The 11768-nt window shown below is 47.6% G+C and overlaps 1 protein-coding gene across 1 annotated transcript; it reads left to right on the top strand.

The window, feature by feature from the left end:
- Nucleotides 1-2461: 2461 nt before the first annotated feature.
- Nucleotides 2462-4933, top strand: LOC144097778 (uncharacterized). The gene is made up of 2 exons (XM_077630411.1): nt 2462-3013; nt 4895-4933. The coding sequence occupies exons 1-2, from the start codon at nt 2462-2464 to the stop codon at nt 4931-4933; spliced, it is 591 nt and encodes a 196-aa protein (XP_077486537.1).
- Nucleotides 4934-11768: the final 6835 nt, after the last annotated feature.

Genomic DNA, 11768 nt, shown 5'->3' on the forward strand with positions numbered 1-11768 from the left:
TGGGAATCAAATTCTTTGCTTTGCAGGCGAGGTTGAAAGCCAAATGATCCTTGAACGAAGATAACCGGACGACCATGAAAACGTACTGGCGGATTTGAGTTATAACTGATTGGCCATACGACCGACGTAACTGAATGAAATCTAAGGTCTGACGAAATCTCGTCTGGTCGGGTAGTAAGTAGCTCATTTCAACAGAAAAAAAGGCAGACGCCGACCAAAGGTTTTTGTCAAAACAGACGTTTCGGCTTCCATACGGAAGCCTTGTTCACTAAATTTTTATTGTAGAACCGCGACGCTTAAATAGTCTTCAACAATCGACCCAGGCATCTTGCATAGGTTGGCGGGAGATTGCCGATGTTACGATTAAGTCTTTTTTCGGTGGTCTGAATCACCAAGGACTCGAGATACTGGCGTGAAAGCCAGTTCTTTTCTTTGGCGATGATAGAAGCCATTTCCCAGCAGATATCATGATCTGCCGATACGGTGTCCTCCGCAAGTGCGTTGGAAGTGACTTTCTTGTTCTTCACGTCCGACATGTGTTCTTTCAGACGCCTTTCAAAATTTCCACTTTCGCCTATGTAAACATAGTCGCACTTGGCGCAGGGGATTCTGTACACAACACCCGGAAATTTTTCTTCCTTGGGCGAAATGGGCGCGGCCATTTCGGTCACGGCTGCTAACCTGACCTTGGAAGCTGTAGAAAACCAATCTCTGGCGTCTTTCCAACCTCGGCCTAAGATCTTCCTGCGATATATTGATGATTGCTTTTGCATCATAAAAAAGGATGCACTCACCGCCTTCACAAAGGACATCAACAGCATCGCTGGGACCATTACGTTTACTGTTGAGGAGGAGGTTGCCAACCGTCTGCCTTTTTTGGACGTGTCAGAAGAGAGAGATGGCCGCCGCCTTTTGTTTCAAGTTTTCAGGAAGCCCACCCACACGGGCAGATGCCTGCATTTTAACTCTTTTAACCCGGCATGCCACAAACGTGCCGTTGCGGCTTCGATAATTCAACGATCCCGAAAAATCCGCTCAAGACCTGAAGATAGTGCCTCGGACTTGATACAAATGCGTCGTGATTTGATGAACTGCTGCTACCCTAGAAATTTTTTTGACTCCGTTGAACGTCGCTTGGTGCGGTCATAGGAACCGGTTGGCAGCCATTGCAAAGCACGTGTCGCCATACCTTATGTACCGGGCATAAGTGAAGCACTGGGACGTGTCCTGCGCACTTACGACGTACACGTTTCCCACGTTCCCTCCCGCAAGTTACGGCACGAGCTCGTGAATGTCAAGGACAAACTAAAGAAAGAAAAATTTCCGGGTGTTGTGTACAGAATCCCCTGCGCCAAGTGCGGCTATGTTTACATCGGCGAGGGCGGGAATTTTGAAAGGCGTCTGAATGAACACATGTCGGACGTGAAGAACAAGAAAGTCACTTCCAACGCACTTGCGGAGCACGCCGTATCGGCAGGTCATGGTATCTTCTGGGAAATGGCTTCTATCATCGCCAAAGAAAAGAACTGGCTTTCATGCCAGTATCTCGAGCCCTTGGTGATTCAGACCACCGAAAAAAGACTTAATCGTAACACCGGAAATCTCCCGCCAACCTATGCAAGATGCCTGGGACGATTATTGAAGCCTATTTAAGCGTCGCGGTTCTACAATAAAAATTTAGTGAACAAGGCTTCCGTATGGAAGCCGAAACGTCTGTTTTGACAAAAACATTTGGTCGGCGTCTGCCTTTTTCCTGTTGAAATGAGTTACTTACTACCCGACCAGACGAGATTTCGTCAGACCTTAGATTTCATTAAGTTACGTCGGTCGTATGGCCAATCAGTTATAACTCAAATCCGCCAGTACGTTTCCGTGGTCGTCCGGTTATATTCGTTCAAGGATCATTTGGCTTTCAACCTCGCCTGCAAAGCAAAGAATTTGATTCCCAGATAGCTCCGCTTGCTGCGACCCGTCGACTTCGCATTTGGAAGAAGCATCACAGCAAGAGCAGAACGGCAACTTCTACAAGCCAGGATTTTGTACCTTCAAAATCAACTCTTCTTTGCTCGTCGCAGCCTTGAGTACATATGCCCGAATGAGTTCGCGAGCATTCATCTGCATGCCAGCTACAAAGCCAGCCTACAGTCCCGCCAACGAGAGGTGGCCCACAGAAACAAGCTTATCAGACTGATGCCTCGCCACAAGGAAGTCAACCCTGCCAATTTTCCCTGGCGGCACCCGTTCGACCGTATACAGTCTTTCTACCTACAAGCCGACTCAACCAGAGCTAGCCGTGCTTGAACTTGGACTAAACTTCAACGCGGGACCTGCACAGGAGAAAAGAAAAATAATATGTGCTGTCGAACGTGCAATTGGCAAAGTGGACCGCAGTCGCCATGATGAGGCACGAACACGGGCAGTGGGCATTCTTGCTAAACTTCCAAGCCGTCAGCCCATTCACATGCTTGCTGAGGAACGCAGTGCTGTCAACAGCCTGCGGAGGAACCAGGATATTGTTATCCTCCCCGCCGACAAGGGTAATGCCACTGTCATGTTGAACAGAACAGACTACGACAAAAAGATGCTGGATCTTCTGCAGGGCAGGAGCACTTACGTCGCTCTCAAGAAAGACCCTACATCCAAGTTAGAACGAGAGCTGCAGAAACTACTTGTTGACATCTTCCACTTCGTACCGCCTCACCATAGGTCACTATACTTCAGGCTCCTCTGTCACAATGGGTCCGCGCCTGCGTTGTATGGCTTTCCAAAGATCCACAAGGAGGGCGTCCCTATGCGACCGATAGTGGACTTCACCCGTTTCCCCTTGTACGAGCTCGCGGGCTATCTTCACCGCGTCTTCGCGCCACTAGTCGGGAAAGGATCCACGTTTATACGGAACTCGTACGAGTTCATCGGAAAGGTGCGTGACATTTCCTTGGATGACGATGACTTAATGGTGTCCTTCGACGTCAAGTCTCTGTTCACAAGCGTCCCTGTGGATCTAGCGGTGGATGTATGCGGCGCTGCCCTTCACTCAGACGAGAAGCTCGGCGAAAGAACACCTTTCGAGGCGCCGGACCTGTTGAGGCTCTTGAAATTTTGCCTAGAAAACACGTATTTCGTATTCCGAGGCACCTTCTACAAACAGGTGCATGGAACAGCAATGGGCGCGGCCATTTCGGTCACGGCTGCTAACCTGACCTTGGAAGCTATAGAAAACCAAGCTCTGGCGTCTTTCCAACCTCGGCCTAAGATCTTCCTGCGATATGTTGATGATTGCTTTTGCATCATAAAAAAGGGTGCACTCCCCGCCTTCACAGAGGACATCAACAGCATCGCTGACGCCATTTCGTTTACTGTTGAGGAGGAGGTTGCCAACCGTCTCCCTTTTTTGGACGTGTCAGTTGAGAGAGATTCCCGCCGCCTTTTGTTTCAAGTCTTCAGCAAGCCCACCCACGCGGGCAGATACCTGCATTTTAACTCTGTTAACCCGGCATGCCACAAACGTGCAGTTGCGGCTTCGCTAATTCAACGATCCCGAAAAATCTGCTCAAGACCTGAAGATAGTGCCTCGGACTTGATACAAATGCGTCGTGATTTGATGAACTGCTGCTACCCTAGAAATTTTTTTGACTCCGTTGAACGTCGCTTGGTGCGGTCATAGGAACCGGTTGGCAGCCATTGCAAAGCACGTGTCGCCATACCTTATGTACCGGGCATAAGTGAAGCACTGGGACGTGTCCTGCGCACTTACGACGTACACGTTTCCCACGTTCCCTCCCGCAAGTTACGGCACGAGCTCGTGAATGTCAAGGACAAACTAAAGAAAGAAAAATTTCCGGGTGTTGTGTACAGAATCCCCTGCGCCAAGTGCGGCTATGTTTACATCGGCGAGGGCGGGAATTTTGAAAGGCGTCTGAATGAACACATGTCGGACGTGAAGAACAAGAAAGTCACTTCCAACGCACTTGCGGAGCACGCCGTATCGGCAGGTCATGGTATCTTCTGGGAAATGGCTTCTATCATCGCCAAAGAAAAGAACTGGCTTTCATGCCAGTATCTCGAGCCCTTGGTGATTCAGACCACCGAAAAAAGACTTAATCGTAACACCGGAAATCTCCCGCCAACCTATGCAAGATGCCTGGGACGATTATTGAAGCCTATTTAAGCGTCGCGGTTCTACAATAAAAATTTAGTGAACAAGGCTTCCGTACGGAAGCCGAAATGTTTGTTTTCACAAAAACCTTTGGTCGGCGTCTGCCTTTTTTTTCTGTTGAAATGAGTTACTTACTACCCGACCAGACGAGATTTCGTCAGACCTTAGATTTCTTTTCACTATAACAACCCCTATGTCCGCAGATCTCCCGTCGGCCGGTTTGCATTTTTTTTGTTGCTATTAGCGTTTCTTTCTAGAGTCTAAAGCGTTCCCCATTGGTTTTCTATGGCAGTCTTAACTGATCGATGCGAGGGATGGAAGCACTATAAAAGAAAGATCTTACTGCATATCGTAAGAATGGACCATTACATTTAATATTTCTCTACCAGTATTTCATAGTGTTTCAATTTTCAAAATCTTTGTACACGACTGTGACACAGGTTAACCGTAGGTTGGTTTTCCTGGATACCCCGGGGCATTTTTCGTTCACAACCCCAGGTAGGGTGCCGATGACGTCGAATTTTGTGCGGAATGAGAGTCTTAACGCTAACGCTTTAAAAAGACAGACTCATGCTTGGGTAGCAATGGTAGCGTAATAAGATGTTCTGTTTCATATCTCTCGCAGTTGTACAGTCTACATCATCCTTGTGCAGAGCGCTCGAGCAGTCTGCACCAAGCAGCCAAAAGTGAAATTAGAAAGCAGTCCTTGGTTTGCGCTTGCGCCCACCTTGCTTGCAGGTTCATGTGGCTCTACCTCCGCGCAAGCGCACCCTTTAAAAGTGAGACCCTACGACGAGGTGTCGACTTTTATGCCGGGCAGATCACTGCTCGAGCGCTCTACACAAGGTTTACGTATGCAGTACTATAGAGCGAAACACGGGAGCAAGACCAGCCGGGTATGTACCACACCGCTAGAGAAAGAACATTTGCCAAGTGTTAGGTGTTAACAGAGACCAAACGGAAACCCTCGGCGCAAATGTAACAGCCCATACTTCTCTATTTTAGCCTCCTACGCTTTTTTTTTATTTTTCATTCTCTTATTTCCTGCACTGCCGAACCCGGCTTGGTCACCCGACACCCGTTTACTGGGCGAAACATTGTGCGCGACTTGGGCGTGACGTATACAGTAAGTAACCCCGTGATTTACTGCCACAGCTCGGGCAAGCCAGCTTCTCTTTTGTTTGTCATCGTTCTTTATCCCCACGCTTTCCTATAGTTTAGCTTTTCTTTTTCTGCACATATCTTTATTCTTCCGGCGCCGAAGAAAGAGTTTGGAACAGCTCCGTCGCCGACTCGGCTCCTCGGTGCAACCTCGGGTCTCCTGGCGCACGCGGGAGCTGAGCGAGCGGAATTCCTGCGAAACTGGGAAACACCGGCGCTGCTGAAAAGAGGTTCTCGTCGCTGAAAATATCCGGCTCTAGCAATTCGTTTGTTTCTGTTTTATTTTTTCTTCTCTCTCTCTCTTTCTGTCCTTTTTCATCTCTGCGCACCTTTTGTGGTCTATGTGAGCGCGCTCCGGTGCACATCGATTTAATCCAGCGCCAATACGCTCCAGCCAAATACGCAAATAATATAAACGAAAGAGAGCAATTATCGTAGAAGAGAGCCCCAACCTGCCCCTTTATTGACTTTGCTGGTAATGCTTTGCCGCTTTTTTCGATTTCTATGTCTCATGCGATTTTTTTATTTCCTCACGTGGACTGTCCTAGTTACAGAGACGGCGAAACGTTATTTTAAAAAGTTCTTTTTCATCGCAGACCTCGGCATCCACAGCAGGGAAGTATTTGGAGCAGGGGACTCTTCTGTATTCGCAACACACTCCAAAGTGTTGTTGCAGGTCGTCAAGTCCGCTAGGGCGTACTGCATAAGTATTTGACTCAGCGGCAACCTGGTTCGCGCTGAAGAATCGTTAAATCCTACGCATCTGCTCGTTGTGTGTGAGCGTCAGATTAAGCAGCCCGATATCGTTTACTCATTCATAGCGTGACCTGTAATCCGCTACCGCAATCCACTCCCGCGGTGAGCTATCAGCGCATGCGCAGACGGCGCCGGGACAGCGCGCGCAATCAATTCCGCAGGTGCAGCTGGGTCTCCGCGTAAGCGGATCACGCCGGCTGAACGCCGTTCGCGATCTATATGCTAAATCTCTCTATTATGTGTATCCCACTGCACCTTTCAGCCAAGTCACACTCTGCGGACTTCGTGCCCTTTAACAGGGCCGGGCAGTTATAGTAGACTGAGGCCAGAAGAGAGACGTCTCTCAGCGCACTATCACGGATGAAGTGGAGGGCAGGTTGCAGTTCGAGAGCAGCCAGAGGGTCTTTTCCCGCATAACTGTTGTTTCGTTGGTCGAAGGCAGTGAGTGCTAACTTTAAAATATAATTAAACAGGTTAGTACCAAAATGACAGTTTTGTAAAAAAAAATCAAATCTTGAAAGAAGAAAAGCGTTTGATAACGAGGGTCAAAGGAGGAAAGGAACAATATTAGATATTATCATACTTTAAAAGAGTTAGACGGTGGGCTAGTTGGATTTGTGACAAATTATACATATTTTTAGCGCTACCAGGACAGGAACACAAAGAACAAAGGCAAACACGAGCGCTCGTGATGGTTGGGCTAAAAATATGTATAATATCATCATACCGTAAGTGGTCTCCAGCCATGGGAGCCGATTGGCGGTCAGATGTTTTTAATAAATCACTTGGTTTTCCATCCATCGGTGCTTCTTGGTCTCCTGATCTTTGTGATTACGTGTAGTGTGTTGGCTATTTTTTCAAACGTTATTTGCTTGCGGTTTGGGAGTTTTCTTGTGTTGGTGATTGCTCGGTCCCCCTAGAAACGGCTAGTCATTCGCCTTGCGACCGCAGAGGTTGCTTCTGTGACCAAAACGTGCGGTTATTAGTATTATTTTTGTGGTGTGTGTTCGACCATATCGTTTAAGATGTCGATGATTAGTTTTGTTTTTGTAAATTTTGGTTTTCTTCGTGTTGCGTCTAACCTAACTAGTTAACGAGGTTATATATTTGGGCTCTGACAGAGAAATTTGCGCCTTTCTGGTTATCCTCTTCCGCCCTTCACCGTTCTCTACTTTTGCCAGGGCCGCAGTGAGGCTTCGAAAATTGCTGTGCCTCGTTTATCGTATCTCAGTAAGCTCTTCTTCAATAGTGTTTACATAGTTCACGGCTCTGTGATGTAGTAATGCGAGCGTTGCTTCGAGGTTCCAACCAATGTGCTGGTTTCACATCGGAGACTACTGATTCAGGCTACTGATACCGTAACAACGAACAGCGCTTCCAGGAGGCACAATCTCGCGGTGTCTCGGCTACTGATCCGGAGTTCCCGGAATCGAACCCGACCGCGGCGGCTGCGTTTTTATGGAGGCAAAACGCTAAGGCGCCCGTGTGCTGTGCGAGGTCAGTGCACGTTAAAGATCCCCAGGTGGTCGAAATTATTACGGAGGCCTCCACTACGGCACCTCTTTCATCCTTTCTTCTTTCACTCCCTCCTTTATCCCTTCCCTTACGGCGCGGTTCAGGTGTCCAACGATACATGAGACAGATACTGCACCATTTCCTTTCCCCAAAAACCAATTATTATTATTATTAATCTCGCGGTGTGTCAACTAGGACTAATACTGCCTGTGGTTCCCTCTCAGGGAAGAGCCTGTTAATTTGCACTGGAGTACAGGGAACTGGATGAGCACTAACGTAAAGCATCACGTACTTTCCTTGTTTCCACCCTTGCTTTTGTGCTTTCTAGTTACGCTACTGCCTGCACGTGTTTTTCATTAGGAGAGACGCGCTGCCTAAGGACAGCTTAGACTTCGAAGCGACGCGATTTGAGGTTAAACAAGTCGCTTTGCACTTAGACGAAGACAGGCTTTGGCAGAAAACCGCGGCATGAAGCGTTTGCCAAATGTAGTTTCTCAAAGCAGCGTAAAGAAAAAAAAGAGATGCCACCGTCTATTCGCGTTTCTTAATGAGCACTAGCTTCATCCACCACGCTGAAAGCCATTAGTGCGCCCTTCGTAATTGCCTTGGCTAGTGTTGGGACAGAAACCTGGATTCTGCTGTGAAACCAGTGCTGCACCGCAATGCTCCTCACTGCACTCAAATATTTTTAACGGGCGTTTTTCACTGCCTTATCAAACTTACCGCAAGTGAATGTTCGATATTAACCTCGTATGGAAAATACCAAAGCATTTTTGGGATGTTTCTATGTAGAAAAGTAGAATTCTCAGGACTAAGTCCATGTTTCCTGGAAAACCAAATACATAGTGTGTACCGCCCGGCACTTGTGGGCCAACCAGCGGTAGACGAAATACCGCAGTGCCTCTTTTACCTCTAGGAAATTTTCAGAAGCTCTGTAGTTGGCTGTCAGCCGAGCCGCTTTGCTGTAACAAATTAGTTATGACAAGTGAGACTAGACAAGCTAGAACGAACAGGGTTCGAAGGAAGGAAGTACTAAAAATACAGAGACTTTGCTTAGCAGCAGCAACAAAACAAAAACAGAGAAAACAGGAAAGCTGGAAACCCGGGCAGCTTAACCACGGCACAGTTTGCTAACCTAACAGGAGGGGGGGGGGGGGGGGAAGGGAGGGGAAAGGTGACGAAAAGAGAAAAGAGCGGGTAGAAAAGGGAGGACAGCGTAGAAGGCTGAACGCGATGAGCCGTGACAGCTCAAATTGACGAAGGGACCAGCGATACCTGAAGGACAGTCTTAACACCAACAGCACTAAGTGTTGCTGACACTGGCATAGCAGTCGGCACTCGTTGTGGCCAAGTGGGGAATCACGGCTGCCTTAAGCTGACCGCGATGTTCTTGTCTTGTTGAGTACCGCGTTCCTCCCAATGTTCTCGCCATCATTTGGCACACAGTGGCAATTCTCATATGCTCAGAGGTCTTCATTCTCCACTTAAAGTTGCTGTAGCGTCCGGCAAGATATTTCAGCTTCGGCATGTATGTGTTATAAAGACCTGTACCTCGACTTACAAAATAAGCGCCGGAAACTTTGGGTGAATCCGTATATTGTTAGAAAAGGAAACTTGAACGACTTGGAAGCTCACCAATTTATATCTTCAGGGTACTCGCAATATTTACAACATGAATTAGCTCGGAAACTGCCTGCTGCGAATTCCCGCTACTGGGTGGATTCAGGAAGGGCACGTCTACCATTACTGAAGTACTTACTGTCCATGACTTCTTCAGCTTACGAGATCATTCAGAAAAAGCTGACGGCTTGCTCCAAGACAGGGCTACAGTTTTGACAAGGCGCAGAATAGGATTATTCTTTAAAAAATACAGTTAGACTTCGTATTTTCTTTAATAGATTCGCGCCTGTTTAAGTAACCGAACTCAATTTGGTGACATGAAAGACGCCCTTTCTGATTTACATGGTACTGCTTCCTACGTTCTTCATAAATGTATGTTAGTGCTTTTGCTTTTCAATTCACACAAATGGTTTAACACACAATTTCCCAGTCGCCATTAATAACATTGTTCGCAGACAGTTGTGTCATCCTTGCAGATACATCTCTCACAGATCTCGACTCTTCCCAGGTATTTTTGCTCAAAATCAGACGCTGATGTGAAAAACCAAACATGAACTGCAGTGTCAATAAGGCTGTGCGTCTGAGTTAGAGATACAAAAAATAAATGTTAGTGTTTACAGGTATTGCCTTCAGAAACGTGATGTTAGTGAGGTCGCCCATTATGAATAATTGACTGCTGCTATTTCAGAAATAGGCTCTATGACGTTTATCGAGTTTTGATACTTGTAACGCAGGTTAAACCAAATTCATACTAATGTTAAGCCGCTAGCGTAAATACTTTCATGCGTTTCTGTTGCTCGGGATCCGTACACTCCGAAAGATATTCACTCGCTAGAGCTTATTCAGAATGAGGCAGTTCGTTTCATTTGAGAGAGAGAAAAAACACCACTCGCACAGGTAGCAATGGGCTTGGAAAACTTTTTCTTCAAAGAACAACCAAGAATGCATCAGTTCCAAAGATACCAGACACCCAACGCCAAGCGAAGGGATCATATTTGAAGCATGAACAATGATAAAATTAAAATCAAAATGAATGATGTAGTTCACAAATCTTCGTCTTGTAACAACGCGTTTTGAAAAGTCGTGACTTCGCTTCAAAAAAAGAGTACACTGTCTTCTCAGCTATCGTACAACGTTACTATAATTTATTTGTGATAACTAAATCATCATTAAGCCGAGCTCAACCATAAAGCGGTTCCTGCGTCTTCCACTTAGAGCAGCGGTTACAACGCAGCGCACTCGACGGCTATTACAAACCGACATGCTCGAAATAGAACGACGCTATAGCCTCCGCTGCGACACGAGCGACTCGGTCTCTTGCATCAGCGCTATAGCAGAGAACAAGCCATCGCATGCCGAGAGCACTCCGAGCTGCATGGTGGGGTCAGTAAACTTGCCGCCCACTCCGGTGGCTGGATTCACTTTGCGATTCCGTACTGCTCCGACAAGGAACACGTTGCCGCATCGAAAAATCCACCGCTTTTGAGGGAAAGGGCGCGGCCGTATCTTTCTTCCATTTTTCTTTGCACTTACCCTCGTCATCTACAGCCAGAACTTTTTTTCGTTCTATCTCTTCTCCTCAGAATTTCTCATTGATATTTTCTTACTGTGGGAGAGAAGGAAGCAAACGGGCAGAGAGGGCGACGGAGCCTTCTGTACCCGCTGCCTCGCCGCGGCCTTCGACGACGAGCGAGTGATGTTCATGGTCACGTGGTGCTGACGTCAATGCTGACGTCATAACGAGGCGTTGGGTAAGGGCGGGCGCGTCGTACGGTAGCCGCGCCAGCAGCGCCGCCGTGGTTCGTTCAGGGCGGGCCAAGCCCCCGAGTTTTTGCGTGAGACCCACCGTCTGCCGTGCTTCCCGCATTTCGGATCGATACGGGGAAGCCAGACTTTTGGGGGTGCCTTTCAGGGCCGTCCGGGGCGAGGCCGCCATTGCCTCTCGCTCCTACAACGCGTGGCCCGGATCGAATGCCCTTCTGTTTTTCCTCTCGCTGTTCTCGCATTGCGCGCTTTGTAGCTTGCTGCTTCGCTTCCGTTTTTTGCCTTGATACACCCTGTGCCCCTGGACATGCTTCCAGGCACCCGGTAAATACGCGATCGCTCATTCATCATAATTATAACCGGCGAAGGCAAGCTTGCGGGGTAATTACGTCGGTGCCTAGGACGTTTCCTTTATTGGCAATCTTTTTTTGTTGGACCCTGACTTAAACAAATCACGGCACAGGAAAAAAAAAAACTCGCATTGAACTCAGGTTAAAACAAATTAATTTAATCTCCGCTTCCCAGGTTAGCTCACAAAAATACAAGCGTAGAAAGTTGAGCTTTTTGTTGTAGGTTCATTCTTGAAAACAGCGCGAAGGACGGGACCAGGTAGGGACAGAGCGAGCGCTGACCATCTACTGTCGATTTTATTTTGCGGTGTACCATTGCTGCTTCTTAAAGGACATGGACGGCCACCTCAACAAATGTTATCGCTGGGGGAACGTACGTTGGGGTTACCGTGTATGCCGAATATTGACTATTTACAGGTTACGAAATGTGCAGAACCCAAAACACA

The sequence above is a fragment of the Amblyomma americanum genome, chromosome 7 (assembly GCF_052857255.1).
Source record: "Amblyomma americanum isolate KBUSLIRL-KWMA chromosome 7, ASM5285725v1, whole genome shotgun sequence".
In the NCBI taxonomy this organism is placed as follows: domain Eukaryota; kingdom Metazoa; phylum Arthropoda; class Arachnida; order Ixodida; family Ixodidae; genus Amblyomma; species Amblyomma americanum.

Excerpts from the sequence above, each read along its gene's own strand:
- LOC144097778 (XM_077630411.1), top strand. The coding sequence starts at position 2,462 with ATGCTTGCTGAGGAACGCAGTGCTGTCAACAGCCTGCGGAGGAACCAG. Across the intron at positions 3,014-4,894 it reads CTGTGGATCTAGCGGTGGAT|GTTCATGTGGCTCTACCTCC; the intron begins GTATGCGGCGCT and ends CCTTGCTTGCAG.